This window comes from Danio rerio, chromosome 4, assembly GCF_049306965.1.
Source record: "Danio rerio strain Tuebingen ecotype United States chromosome 4, GRCz12tu, whole genome shotgun sequence".
Classification (NCBI taxonomy): domain Eukaryota; kingdom Metazoa; phylum Chordata; class Actinopteri; order Cypriniformes; family Danionidae; genus Danio; species Danio rerio.
In genome coordinates, this window is record NC_133179.1 from 38,016,098 (window position 1) to 38,030,157 (window position 14,060).

The 14,060-nt window shown below is 39.0% G+C and overlaps 3 protein-coding genes and 2 non-coding genes across 5 annotated transcripts in view; all 5 read right to left on the bottom strand.

Moving 5' to 3' along the window:
• LOC137491248 (uncharacterized) overlaps window positions 1-14,060 on the bottom strand; it is a 697,259-nt gene that overhangs the window by 498,184 nt on the left and 185,015 nt on the right. The window lies entirely within an intron of this gene.
• Window positions 1-14,060, bottom strand: part of LOC108182277 (uncharacterized) — a 257,835-nt gene that overhangs the window by 82,131 nt on the left and 161,644 nt on the right. The gene's annotated exons all lie outside the window — the stretch shown is intronic.
• Window positions 6,012-12,272, bottom strand: LOC141381676 (uncharacterized). Its single transcript, XM_073947896.1, has 2 exons — window positions 9,074-12,272; window positions 6,012-8,410 (listed from the first exon to the last, which is right to left on the bottom strand). The coding sequence occupies exons 1-2, from the start codon at window positions 11,416-11,418 to the stop codon at window positions 8,116-8,118; spliced, it is 2,640 nt and encodes an 879-aa protein (XP_073803997.1). The 5' UTR covers window positions 11,419-12,272; the 3' UTR covers window positions 6,012-8,115.
• Window positions 13,796-13,866, bottom strand: trnag-ccc (transfer RNA glycine (anticodon CCC)). The gene has a single exon. It is a non-coding gene; the product is annotated as a tRNA-Gly (tRNA).
• On the bottom strand, window positions 13,955-14,025 carry trnag-gcc (transfer RNA glycine (anticodon GCC)). Its single transcript has one exon. It is a non-coding gene; the product is annotated as a tRNA-Gly (tRNA).

Sequence of the window (14,060 nt, forward strand, 5' to 3'; positions counted from 1 at the left end):
TATTAATGACAAATAACATTAATAAATGCACATTGTGAGAAAAAAATGCAGAAACCTTTTAAACAGTATTTTCACAAAAACAAATTACATAAAACTCGAGGAATTGCCAAGCCTACATTCGCATCAAACCATTTTTGAGACTCTGTAACTTGGGTGACAGTTTACCCTTGTCAAGACAAAGTAAAATCTTTTGAATGAATTCAAAAGTGTTGACCAGTCCTTTGTGATAGTTGAGGTGTAAGTGCATAGATCAGTCCAAACAATACCAGGAAGAATCTGGAGAGGCTGCTCACAATCTCACTCTCGATGATAAGTTTTTCACAGGTTGAAAGAGAACTGAACTTGTGTCATTTTCTTTGACGACTGCGAGGAGGGCCACTGCAACATCTGTAAGCTCTGGCTCATCAGAAAATCAGCTCATCAGTGTCCTGTAAGATAAAATAGATGTTAAAGCAAAAACAGAAGATTGGTCAAGTCAGCCTAGCAAACTGTAAACAAAAGTTGCAATAAATTGATACTATGCTAAATAAAAAAAAAGAAAACGCTAAGTTTTGCTTAAAGCAATTTAGTACTAAAATAATTTTACAGTGAGGTCAAAGAAAATTAATCGCACAAACTATTTAGTTGGAAAGACAGAATAAGAGTAATGTACTGTATGCATGTATGTATGGCGACGCGATGGCGCAGTAGGCAGCGCTGTGGCCTCACAGCAAGATGGTCGCTGGTTCGAGCCTCTCCTGGGTCAGTTGGTGTTTTTGTGTGGAGTTTGCATGTTCTCCCCGCATTCGTGTGGGTTTCCTCCGGGTGCTCCAGTTTCCCCACAGTCCAAGGACATGCGATACAGGTGAATTGGGTAGGCTAAATTGTCTATAGTGTATGAGTGTGTATGGATGTTTTCCAGTGATGGGTTGCAGCTGGAAGGGTATCCGCTGTGTAAAACATATGCTGTATTAGTTGGCGGTTCATTCCGCTGAGGTGACCCCAGATTAATAAAGGGACTAAGCCAAAAAGAAAATGAATGAATGAATGAATGTATATATGCATGTATGTATATGAACTGTTTGGTGTGGTAATGTAATGTTTTTTTTTAAATACTCACCATGCAGGTCCTTAAAAACCCAGTGATTTCCTCACGTAGATACACAGAGCATGAACAACAGTGACACACTTGATGTGCACATCATGGAACTCCTATAACGATAAAAAGAAAACTGTATAATGTTAAACTATATAATTATATATACAAAACCAGACAAATACAAAAAAAGTGTTCAAAATGTTTTAGTGGTGTAGTGTTCAAAGTTCATTTGAATCATCAAATTTTTCAAACTTTTAATCTTTTAATAAAGTTTTAGCCTATAAAATGCACAACAATATTTTTACCTGTTCATCATGGATTCTTAGGATTTCATTTAAAGTATCTGATATCTTCCCGGTTCTGGCTGCCTTCTATCTGAACAGGGTCATTAGGCTAGGAAGGTGTTGGTCAAGCTCAGAGTAGAATGTGTTGGGCAGGTTCTGGTTTTCCGTTGGAACTCTGCATACACCTAAATCTTAAAACAATGACAGACAGGGAACACAGCCATATTCATTATGTGAACCTGGTTAATCTTCTACCCCCTCAAAGAAACAAGCCCCTGAATGTGGTATATGTTATCAAGAAAGCAATAACAGAAAAAAGTGTTACCCCATTACCTCAGATTCCATCTTAAGCCAACAACCTAAAAAAAACCCCGAGATTAATGTTAGATAGTGTATATTTATCCAGTAATGAAATATGTAAAGCCTTTAGGAGTTTTTAAATCATTAAATTAAATTGAAAAGTTATTTATGTTGATGTAACCCCAAACAAAAAGGGGACTACTATATAATAGACAGTTGTGGCTGTTAAATGTTAAGCCGGAATGTGATTGTTGTGGACTACATCACTGTTTTATCTCTAAACAGATGTCATCAGTCAAAACTAAAGTGCAACAGTTATATATTATTTTTCCATACTAGACTTAAAATATATTAAACTGTTTAGACACATTTCTACAATGACACTTGCTCTCCAAGTCCCCAGTTTGTATCAATGGCAGACCAACACATTGTGGAAAGTATGTTTTCCAAGTTATATCGTTTTTAAAGGGTCATGACACCCCCCACTTTCGGTTAAAGTCTACTTCAGATTTTTTTCAAAAGATGCATGATAAATGGGCGTGGAGCTCAGCGAGCATCGGGCAGGAGTGGGCGTGGCCAGCAGGGGAGAACGTAAGCGAACAACTGTTGTTGTCAGTTAGCTCACAAAATGAGACACACCGTGAGGAGACGCTTGAGTTTATAGTTCACAAAGTTAAAATGCAAAGAAATGAACAGTGATTTAATGCCCTGCTACATTTGTTATTCGTTATTTCATATACACATAACCACAATTTATATCATTATAAAAATAAGTGTGTTCAGGTAAACGCTATAAATGAGGACTTCTCCCTCAATCCCCATATCCAGCAGACTCAGTGCTGCAGGTCTCCTGACCTGTCTATTTTAACCATTAGCCCTGCTGGTAATCTGGAGGATTTAGGCGAACACAGCAGCACGGCGATGTGTCTGAATGTGAACGAACTCCTGATAAAAGACAGCGTCCGCCATTCTCTAATTCTCGTGCTGCTCTCCCGACAAAAATGCTTGCAGCACACACACAGCTTTGCTGTATGATCGGCCCTGACAAGATCGCGGGGGAAAACATGCAACAAACCCCGTGGATCATGGAAACAAACACATATGAGCCTTCATGAACGGCTAAAAACTGTCAGTCTGTGTCTCAGCTCGGGCATGACTCTGGCAGGTCTGATGAATAATTAAGCAGATGGCTCTTCTCATAGGATAAGAAAACTCCGCTATGAATAATAATGAGAAACCGACGCGTCATCATTGCACTTGCAGTTCTGCGCTACGTCGCCGATTTTGATACCACCCCAAAAATCATTTTAAACCCGGAAGCTGAAATTAGCTGATAAAAGCTCAAAATTATCCAGTTTTCCCCACAATTAAAGCTGACAGATGCTAACATTGTCTTAACTGATGCTCAACACACACAAATCTGTTAATATAAAAAAAAAAGTTCTCCAGGGTGTCCTGAACCTTTAACACAGCAGACAAAAGCTGTGTCTCATTTCAGAGGCTGCATCCGCCGAATGATGCATTCGAAGTGCGATACGTAATCGTGGCGCGCCGAAGGCTGTTTCATTTAAAAAAAAAGTCAAACGCAGCCTCAAAAATGCGTCCTTCACTTCCCAGGTAACGAAGTATACAACCGGTGGATACTTCGCGGCCTCAAACATCCCAAGATTCTTTGCTCGCTGATAACGGCAGGACGTTTTTAAAATAAAAACTCTGGATTAAATGTATGGATTGGGTTTATTTGACTTTGACATCTAAACACGTTTAAAAATAGACTATGACATGTCTTACTAAAGAGGCAATCACCTTTGAAGTCTATATCCTTCGGAGGGCGCAGCCTCTGAAATAAGACACAGCTAAAGCCTGACGGATTCAGTGTTGCCAGATTGAGCGATTTCCCCGCACAATTACTTAGACGGTTTTAAATACTGTGCGGGTAAAAATGACATAGGTGGGTAAAGAAACTTTGGCCGTCTTTGCAACGACGTTCCCCTCAGCCCCAGATACCACCTCCCGGTCCTCAACTCGGAACAGCATATGATAGCCTCCAGATTTCTGGGCGGTTGAATTTCAGCGGGTTTTGAGGCTGGAATCAGTCAAGTTACATCTGGCAACACTAGATGCTTATTTTTAAATCGCGTGTCAGTTACAATCTAAGCGCCTAATGTCGTGCAAGCGGAAATATAGACTACGAATCGTTCAAAAATTATATAGAAGTTAGCTAATGTAATGTGTAACATATGCTTCCATGGGTGTTTGTATCAGGTCCATTTAATCGGTTATTCCTCGCGAGTCGCAAGACATCCATTACTTTTGAATATGAATATACGTAACAGGTGAATGCTATTTAAAGTTTTGTCTAACTTTTTACAAAATAAGACCATGTTTATAATGCATGTAACACTTACCGTGACACCAGAGGTCCTGATAACTGCCGAAAGCTTGAAGCTGAAATCCTCCTCACTCACTGCAGTATTTTGTGGCGCCAAAAGTGAAGCATTGTGCGTTTCCACAATGTTGCAAAAGTCTCACGCTGAACTTGGAGCACGTGAACCTCGTGAGCCAATAAAATGTCACAGAAACATCAGCGGCATATTTTACTGCCGGTAATAATAATAGATATATTATATCTAATAGAATATTCTATTTTGGGCTTACATTAAACCAGCTGTTCTGTTTATTTTAGCCTGTTTATATGTATATAATTTAATTAAAAAATGACAAAACAATTGCTTAACCACACACACACACACAAATGGTACTAATTTCATACGCAGATAGCGTGTTAAAACTACAAAAAAGTCTTATTATATATATATATATATATATATATATATATATATATATATATATATATATATATATATATATATCTTTGTGATTTTTATTTTGCAGCACATTGTCAACCTTTTGTTGTGTTTAATAGTGCTATATAAATACAATTGACATTGACATTAACAAGTAAAGTTAAATTATACTCCTAAGTGGAACTTACTTAATGAGCAAGTTTTCCAGTTAATCAAAAATAATAAGGTCAATTCACTCAAAACCTATAAAAAGTTACACAAACTTAAACTATTTAAGTTAGTAGAACTACTTTGGAAAATTGAGTTTTTACAATTCAATCAATTTAATTATTTTGAACATTTGGGTTTACAGTGTTGCATCTTGTTCCATCCCAATTTTATTTAAAATAGCATCAGTAAAAATCACTCTGTGTCTAATAAAATATTCTAAGTTTGCCAGTTTTGTTTGTATAAAAATACCTCTTATGTTTTCCCATATGTTGTTCTCATTTGTTATCTTGTATTTTTGCATCCAGTATTCATTTGCCAAAGGTTTCTTAAAAACTGCATCCCTAAAAACACAATAAAAACTTTTCACAGTACATTCCTTAATCATTCAATTTCTCCCCTATTCTCACATACACTTCCATTCCATCAACGTCATCTTCTTTATTTTCAATTTTTTGAATCCATTCTTGAGGGATTGCAGTTTTAATTATTTCGTACTTATTTATTTCTTGTCTGCTATATTCTTCCTTTGCTTCTTCCATGGCATCAATAATGCATTGTACTGGTAAAAAACCTTCTTTAAACTCATATAAAATATCCCTTACTTTAACTATTCCTGCCACCCACCATTTCTTGAAAAAAAATCACTCCCTTGATTTAAAATGCAGTTGTTTAAGAAAAGAGGCTGATTTAAAATGTTCTCTCTCCCTAGAGGTTGAAAATGCACATTGTTTAAAAATTTGCCCCAAGCTCTTAACAATTCTTTTTAAAAGTTCGGCACCCTCTCCGCCATCCAGTGTTTTGTTTTCATCCATAAAATACTGTCCCCCAAATTAAAATTACCACATTTATTTAAAAAATATCCCACTGTTCCTTTCCACGTTGTGTCAGTTTCTTTGTCAAAGCACTTTTTTATTATTTTGACCCTCAAACTATTTTTTCTTTGCTCTACGTCCATCAACCCCAGTCCTCCCTTATCCACTTCCCCTATTAAAGTAGCATGTGCTATTTTTGCCGGTTTCCCCTCCCATGAAAAATCTAAAAAACATTTTCAGCCTTTTTTCTGCCCACATCGGCATTGCAGACACATATAAAATATACCACCATTTTGACACCATTAAAACATTTAACACTAAAACCTTCCCTTTTAATGTTAATGTCCTGTTTTTCCAGAATATTAATCTTTTCTCAATCCCTCCAAGCACTTCTTCCCACATTGTATCATCTGCTTTGTTACGTCTTACACAAGTCTAGGGGAAAATACAATGGACGCAACAATATTAATTTAAAGAGCACTAAACTGGGACCAGTCACAACACAACAACAACGAGTAAAGTTCCAAAAGTTTATTTACAAAACCAAACACACAATGTTAAGGAAGCTCTAGCTTCAGGAGTGGACTAAAGCCAAAATAACAAACAAAACAGGGTTCTGTCTGGGAGTAAAGCCTCTAAATAAACTACTAGAGCACAATGATGAAAATCAACAACAAAACTACACTGACTCCCTGACTGACCTCAAAACAGGAGAAAAAGTCCAACAAAAAGGAATGGCCGTCCACCTCCTTACTGCTTCCTGGGGGGAAAAAAAGCAAAAGAAAGAAATCAAAGTTTAAACTGTGGTTCTGCTCTTAGCCACAACACAGAATAAGTACCAATCATACACAAATTGCATCTCAAATCACAACAGTTCAACAGCTTTAATTCAACTAAAACCCAGCTAGTGCTCTGGAGAAAGGTTCCTCTCTAGCTCCTTTCTCAGCATCCAAGTGTTTGGCCTGTGTTTTTATCCCCTCTCACGTCTCCATAGTAAGTGCACACAGCTGTGGGAAGTAATCAGCAACCTGCTTGAAACTCAGGAGGGGAGGAGTCAAGGCAACAAAAGAAGAACAGGGAAAAAGACATTTGACACAATATAAACAAAAATAACTTTAAACTACGTCTCTCAACGTAACACTCCCACCCATAAGTTACAAACAATTCCAACAAAAAAAAATATATATATTTTTATAATTGTTTGTAAACCTATGAACCAGCTACTTGTGACATTGTCCTACTGGTCTACACTATATACTCTAGAAAGAGCACCAGCAACAACATTTTTGGCTCCTTTCCAATGTTTAATATCCAAATTGTATTCCTGAACAATTAACGCCCACCGCATTAGTCGTTGGTTTGAATTACGCATTCTGGATAAGAATACTAAGGGGTTATGATCAGTATACACCACCACTGGATTACAACTACCACCCAAGTAGACCTTAAAGTGTTGCAAACCCAACAGCAAGGCTAGAGTTTCCTTTTCAATGGTACTGTAGCGCTGTTGACATTTTGTCAATTTCTTGGAGAAGAAACTCACAGGATGTTCTACACCAGTGGGGTCTTCTTGGAGAAGTACAGCCCCTACTCCAGAATTACTTGCATCCACCTGCAACTTGAATGGAAGGGAGAAATTTGGAGCAGACAGCACAGGAGCATGGCACAAAAGGTCTTTTGCAGCATTAAATGCATTAACACAGCCCACATCCCAAATGAACTTTTTAGAAGTGCTGAGGAGGTCTGTCAGTTGAGCAACTACAGAAGCAAAGTTTTTGCAAAAACTTCTGTAGTAGCCAACCATACCCAAGAATCTTCTTAGCTCCCGTTTGTTGGTGGGGACAGGAAAATCAAGTATGGCAGCAACTTTTCCTTCAACTGGCTTTACTTGTGCTTGGCCCACCTGTTGTCCAAGGTAAGTAACTACAGCCTTTGCAAACTCACATTTCACCAAGTTTAAAGTCAATGAAGCATCAGACAACTTTGTAAAAACTTGGTCAAGGGTGTTTAGATGATCTTCCCACTCGTCTGAATAGACCACCACATCATCTAAGTAAACTTCACAGTTGGCAACTTCTGACAATACACGCTGCATTAAACGCTGGAAGGTTGCAGGTGCATTACGCATTCCAAAGGCCATCACAGAATACTGGAGGAAATTGTCAGGGGTGACAAAAGCTGATATCTCTGAAGCTCGAGGTGTCAACGGCACCTGCCAATAACCTTTTAACAAGTCAAGCTTGGTGACATAGCAAGCAGAGCCAACCCGGTCCACACAGTCCTCCATCCGAGGTAGCGGGAAGGAATCTGGTTTGGTGATATTATTTACCTTCCGGTAGGCAGTGCAAAAGCGGAAAGATAAATCAGCCTTGGGGACAAGTAAACATGGAGAGCTCCAAGGGCTCTGGCTGGGAGTTGCAAAACCATGCTGTAACAAGTAGTCAACTTCCCTCCTCATCACATCTCGTTTGAAAGGATTGACACGATAGGGATTTTGCTTGATGGGTAGAAATTCACCTACATCAATGTCATGCATGAGTATGGTGGTTTGACTTGGAACATCAGAGAACAGATTGGGATACTTGTTTGAGCTCCACTATACTTGAACGCTGGTGCTGGGGCAACTAATCAAGTTGGTAGTCCAAGTTAGCAAGTATCGCAGAATTATTCAATCGCATAGCTGACATTCGGTCCTCATTCACAATCAGATCATCCTCTGGGGAAATGTATGCTGCAGTCAACACTGTAGGAACTGTAGTTAAGGTGCCAGGGTTAAGTGGTTCTTGTGCAGTGTCACTTACGATGTAGGATTTCAACATATTTATGTGACACACTCTAGTTTTCTTTCTACGGTCTGGTGTAGAGATGACATAATTGGTTTCACTCAGCTTCTTTTCGACAGTATATGGTCCAGTAAACCTCGCCTGCAGGGCTGTACCAGGTATTGGAAGCAAAACTAAAACCAAGTCTCCAGGCAGGAAGTTACGTTTCACACTCTTCTTATATCGACATTTCATCTTGGATTGTGAATTAATCAAGTGAGTCTTGGCCACATCACAAGCCTTGTGTAGTCGTTCACGAAAGGTGCTAACATAGTCTAAGATGTTATTAGACTCTGGGCTTTTTGACAAAAACTGCTCACTTAACAGCTTCAGAGGCCCACGGATGGTGTGTCCAAAAAAAAGGTCTGCAGGGCTGAATCCTAAGGATTCCTGTACAGTTTCTCTAACTGCGAACAGCAACAAGGGCAAACCTTCATCCCAATCCCTTCCGGTTCTCCTACAATATGCACGCAACATTGACTTTAAGGTTTGATGAAAACGTTCCAACGCTCCCTGTGACTCTGGGTGGTATGCACTGGACAGCTGATTAGTAACTCCCAATTCTTTACAAATTTGAGTGAATAATTTAGAAGTGAAATTAGTACCTCGATCAGTTTGGATGACTTTTGGCAATCCAAATGTTGAGCAGAACTTAACAATCTCCTTCACTATTGCCTTGGCTTTAAGAGATCTCAGTGGAATAGCCTCTGGGAATCGAGTGGCTGTGCACATCAGGGTCAGAATGTATTGATGTCCAGACTTCGACTTTGGTAGGGGGCCAACACAATCCAGAATCAGTCGTTCAAATGGTTCCCCTACGGCTGGAATTGGATGTAGCGGAGCAGATGGGATGGTTTGGTTAGGTTTTCCTGCAATTTGACACACATGACACTGTTTACAGAACTTTGACACACTTGATTTAAGTCCTGGCCAAAAGAAATATCGAGAAATGCGTTTGAAGGTCTTGTTAACACCAAGATGTCCAGAAAGAGAATGCTCATGGGCAAGCTGCAACACAAAAGATCGGTAAGTAGAGGGCAGAACAACCTGATAGATTGCTAAAGCATCATCCACATCATGATCCTTCCAGCGACGCATTAAAACATCATCTTCCCACATGAAAAAGATACGTGCATCACACTGCTCGCCTGGTTCGATGGCAGCTTCCACACAGGACTTAAGAGATGGATCAGACCTCTGAGATGCAGTCAAGTGTTCTTTATCCATTTTTAATGTCTCCACCTTAGAATCAGAGTTCAGCAAATCATTAGACACAGACTCAGGTTTAATCAATGAACATTCCATAGATTCAACTGTGGGATTGAGGAATGAGTCAGCCAAGTCTATGACTTCCTTCCATTTTTGGCTCTGTGCTCGAGTCACTACACAAGCAGGAAATGCAGAAGGGTACTGGATAGCAACATCAGATTCAAGTGACATATCTGGTTTATCCACAACAATTGGACAAGGGAAAACTTTACCACCCGCCAAGTCATTCCCCAGGATAAGGCTTACTCCTTCCACAGGCAGTTCAGCTCGTACTCCAAGAGGAATGGTGCCTGTAACCAAATCAGACTTTAGATGAACTGTATGTAATGGAACTTTTACACATCCCAATTCGATACCTCTGACTAACACATCAGTTCCGGCATACGTTTCTGGTGAAAATGGCAAAGCATCAGCTAGAATAAATGATTGCGAGGCTCCAGTATCTCTCAGAATTAAGATGGATTTGCCAATAGAGTCTTTGCTAAGGGAAACAGTACCATTGAAAAGGAAAGGTTCATAACCTGTATTTAGGATGGAACTGGTATCAGGAACTGATACTGATTGAGCAAAAGCCACACCCTTAGATTTTGCAGTAGCGTTCTTCTGCTTCCAGGCTTTACAATCGGAAATCAGATGATTTGAATCAAGACAGTAGAAACAAACACGCTTGTTACCAGAACGCTTCACTTCTGTTTTACGGCCTTTCTCTGGTATATCTCTTACATTGTTAGAGACCTCTTTCCCTGATTCAGGATCAAAGAACTGCCGCCTAGACTGACGTGAAGATGAAAAAACAGTCTTATGGGTCAACACAAATTCATCAGCTACCACAGCTGCTTCAGAGAGTGTACTCACTTTCTGCTCATTCAGATGAACCACAAGTGATTCAGGTGCACTATTTTTAAATTCCTCCAATAAAAAGAGCTCCTGCAATTCCTCAAGGTTTGTAACCTTACTAGAAAGACACCATTTTTCAAAAAGAGCCTTCTTTTCTCGTGCAAACTCTACATATGTCTGTCTGGCTGATTTCATTAATGTTCGAAAGCGTTGCCTATATGCTTCTGGCACCAATTCATAAGCTCTCAACACAGCTGCTTTTACAATCTCATAATCAAGAGACTGTTCAATAGAAAGTGACGAACATACTTCTTGTGCTTTACCTACTAAATTGCATTGCAAAAGCAACCCCCACATATCTTTTGGCCATCCCAGCTTTTTAGCAATACGTTCAAAGGCAGTAAAATAAGAGTCTACCTCTGCTTCTCTAAAAGGTGGAACAAGCTTAACATACTTCACAACATCAAAATTGGCTTGGGTATCATTACCTGAATCAAAATTAACAGTGCTAGACTGCAACTGTGAACTACTCAGCATTGGTGTAGAGGGAGCTCTAGTACAGGGGCGAGGAATAGGCTTAATGCGTAAAGCTTCTAACTCAAGCGTTTTCAACTTAATGTCTCGGTCAGCTTCAACTTCAATTGTATGCAGATGCACTAACTGGAGCTCACGTTCTTGTTTTTTTAACTCCAACTCAAGCTCTTTCAATTTAACAGCAATCATAGGATCTAATGGGGATTCAGCAGACAACACAGCTTCTGAAGCAGAGATTTTACCCTCATCTCCCCCTTCATCAAAAACATTTGCCTGTGATTCATCTGGCAAAATACCTGCAGCGATTAGCTCATTATACAGCTCCTCTTTTATCAATTGCTTGGTAGTTTCTCGGGTCACTGAAATATTAAAGAAATCAGCAATCAGTAACAGATCTTTTTTTCTGCATCGATTAAAAACATCTGTAGATGGAGCAAGTGTAAATTCGGTCAAATCAAATTCCATTGCGTGTCCACACACACACACACACACACACACACACACACTCTTCCACACCAAAAAAAAAAAAAAGCAGCCAAAGCGTTCTACTCAACACCGTATGCAAGATACAAGAATACAAATAGGTGTGATAATGGGAGATTCACCAATCCAGATAAACTACTGCAACAACCAAAAATTCGTCCAAAAAAAATTTTTTAGTGAACGAGCCCCCAATAATATGTTACGTCTTACACAAGTCTAGGGGAAAATACAATGGACGCAACAATATTAATTTGAAGAGCACTAAACTGGGACCAGTCACAACACAACGAGTAAAGTTCCAAAAGTTTATTTACAAAACCAAACACACAATGTGTTAAGGAAGCTCTAGCTTCAGGAGTGGACTAAAGCCAAAATAACAAACAAAACAGGGTTCTGTCTGGGAGTAAAGCCTCTAAATAAACTACTAGAAAACAATGATGAAAATCAACAACAAAACTACACTGACTCCCTGACTGACCTCAAAACAGGAGAAAAAGTCCAACAAAAAGGAATGGCCGTCCACCTCCTTACTGCTTCCTGGGGGGGAAAAAGCAAAAGAAAGAAATCAAAGTTTAAACTGTGGTACTGCTCTTAGCCACAACACAGAACAAGTACCAATCATACACAAGTTGCATCTCAAATCACAACAGTTCAACAGCTTTAATTCAACTAAAACCCAGCTAGTGCTCTGGAGAAAGGTTCCTCTCTAGCTCCTTTCTCAGCATCCAAGTGTTTGGCCTGTGTTTTTATCCCCTCTCACGTCTCCATAGTAAGTGCACACAGCTGTGGGAAGTAATCAGCAACCTGCTTGAAACTCAGGAGGGGAGGAGTCAAGGCAACAAAAGAAGAACAGGGAAAAAGACATTTGACACAATATAAACAAAAATAACTTTAAACTACGTCTTTCAATGTAACAGCTTTCTTTTCATCCTTCCCCATTTAAACTCCTAAAATCTTGATTTCTTTAGTTTCTTTAAAAGTGAACAGCTCTGCTAAATTCCCTACCTCTGCTAATGTCATGTATTCTGTTTTACTTTCATTTATTTTTGCTCCTGATCCTCGACAGTATTTCTGCACTATTTGCATCGCTTTCTTTACACTTTCGATATCTTTCATTAAAAGAGTTGTATCATCTGCCTATTGGAATATTTTTGTTTCTTGTCCATCAAGTCCTATTCCCTTTATCTCCTCATCTTGTTTTATCATTAATCCCAAGGGTTCTGCCACTAATGAATATAAAAGAGCTGATAGCGGACACCCTTGTCTGATCGATCATGTGATGTTCACATTTTTTGTTAAAAAACCATTACATTTAATTCTTGTTGATGCCCCTTTGTATAAAATAGCAATCCATTTTTTAAAATTCTCCCCAAATCCAAAACTCTGTAAAATATCAAATAAAAAACTGTGCTCAACTCTATCGAATGCCTTTTCAAAATCCAAGCTAATTAAAAAGCCTCTTTTTTTTCTTTTCGTTCATGTATCTTATTGTGTCTTTAATGCTAATTGTTGTGTCCGCTATGTCTCTTCCCTTTACTCCAAATACCTGGTTTGTTTTTATTATACTAGGCATTATTTCTTTTAGTCTGTTGGCTAAAACTTTAGATAAAATTTTTAAATCTGTATTTAGCATTGTTATTGGTCTGTAATTCTTTAAATCATTTTTTCCTCCTTTCCTTTTATATATCAATTTCATTAATCCCATTCCCATTCTTACATTTAATTCTCCTTCCTTAAAAATCTCCTCATATACCTCTTTTAAAATTCCAGTTAAAATATCTTTAAAAACTATATAAAACTCATTCCCCAACCCATCTATTCCTGGACTTTTATTTTTATTTAACTCGTTAATTGCTCTTTTTATTTCTTCCTCGTTTATTTGTTCATCACATTCCTTTTTTTCTATCTCTCCTGCTGTTGTTTTAATTTGTTTTAGTAATTCTGCTTTGTCCTCCTCTATCACACCTTCTGCACTAAATAACTTGTCATAGTAATTTTTAATTTCTTCCAATATTCCATCATTTGTTTCTACAACTACCCCATCATCTATTTTACTTCATTAAATGTTTTGGCTTTACTTCAACGAGAATTCTACCACTAAACCACCAATGCTGATATGCTTATACTGCTGTCCTAGTGGGGTGTGATTTCTGCAAGGCTGTTACCCAGAGCTGGATGAGTAGCAACACAAAATAGGATTTGCATTGGCTGGGAATCTGACCCGGGTCTCCCGCGTGGCAGGCGAGGATTCTACCAGTGAACCACCAATGCTGATATGCTCATACTGCTGTCCTAGTTGGGTGTGATTGCTGCAAGGCTGTTACCCAGAGCTGGAAAAGTAGCAACACAAAACAGGAATTGCATTGGCCGGGAATCGGACCCGGGTCTCCCGCATGGGAGGCGAGAATTCTACCACTGAACCACCAATGCTGATATGCTCTTACTACTGTCCTAGTGGGGTGTGATTGCTGCAAGGCTGTTACCCAGAGCTGGATGAGTAGCAACACAAAACAGGATTTGCATTGGCCGGGAATTGGACCCAGGTCTCCCGCGTGGCAGGCGAGAATTCTACCACTGAACCACCAATGCTGATATGCTCAATTGTTTGTCCTAGTGGGGTGTGA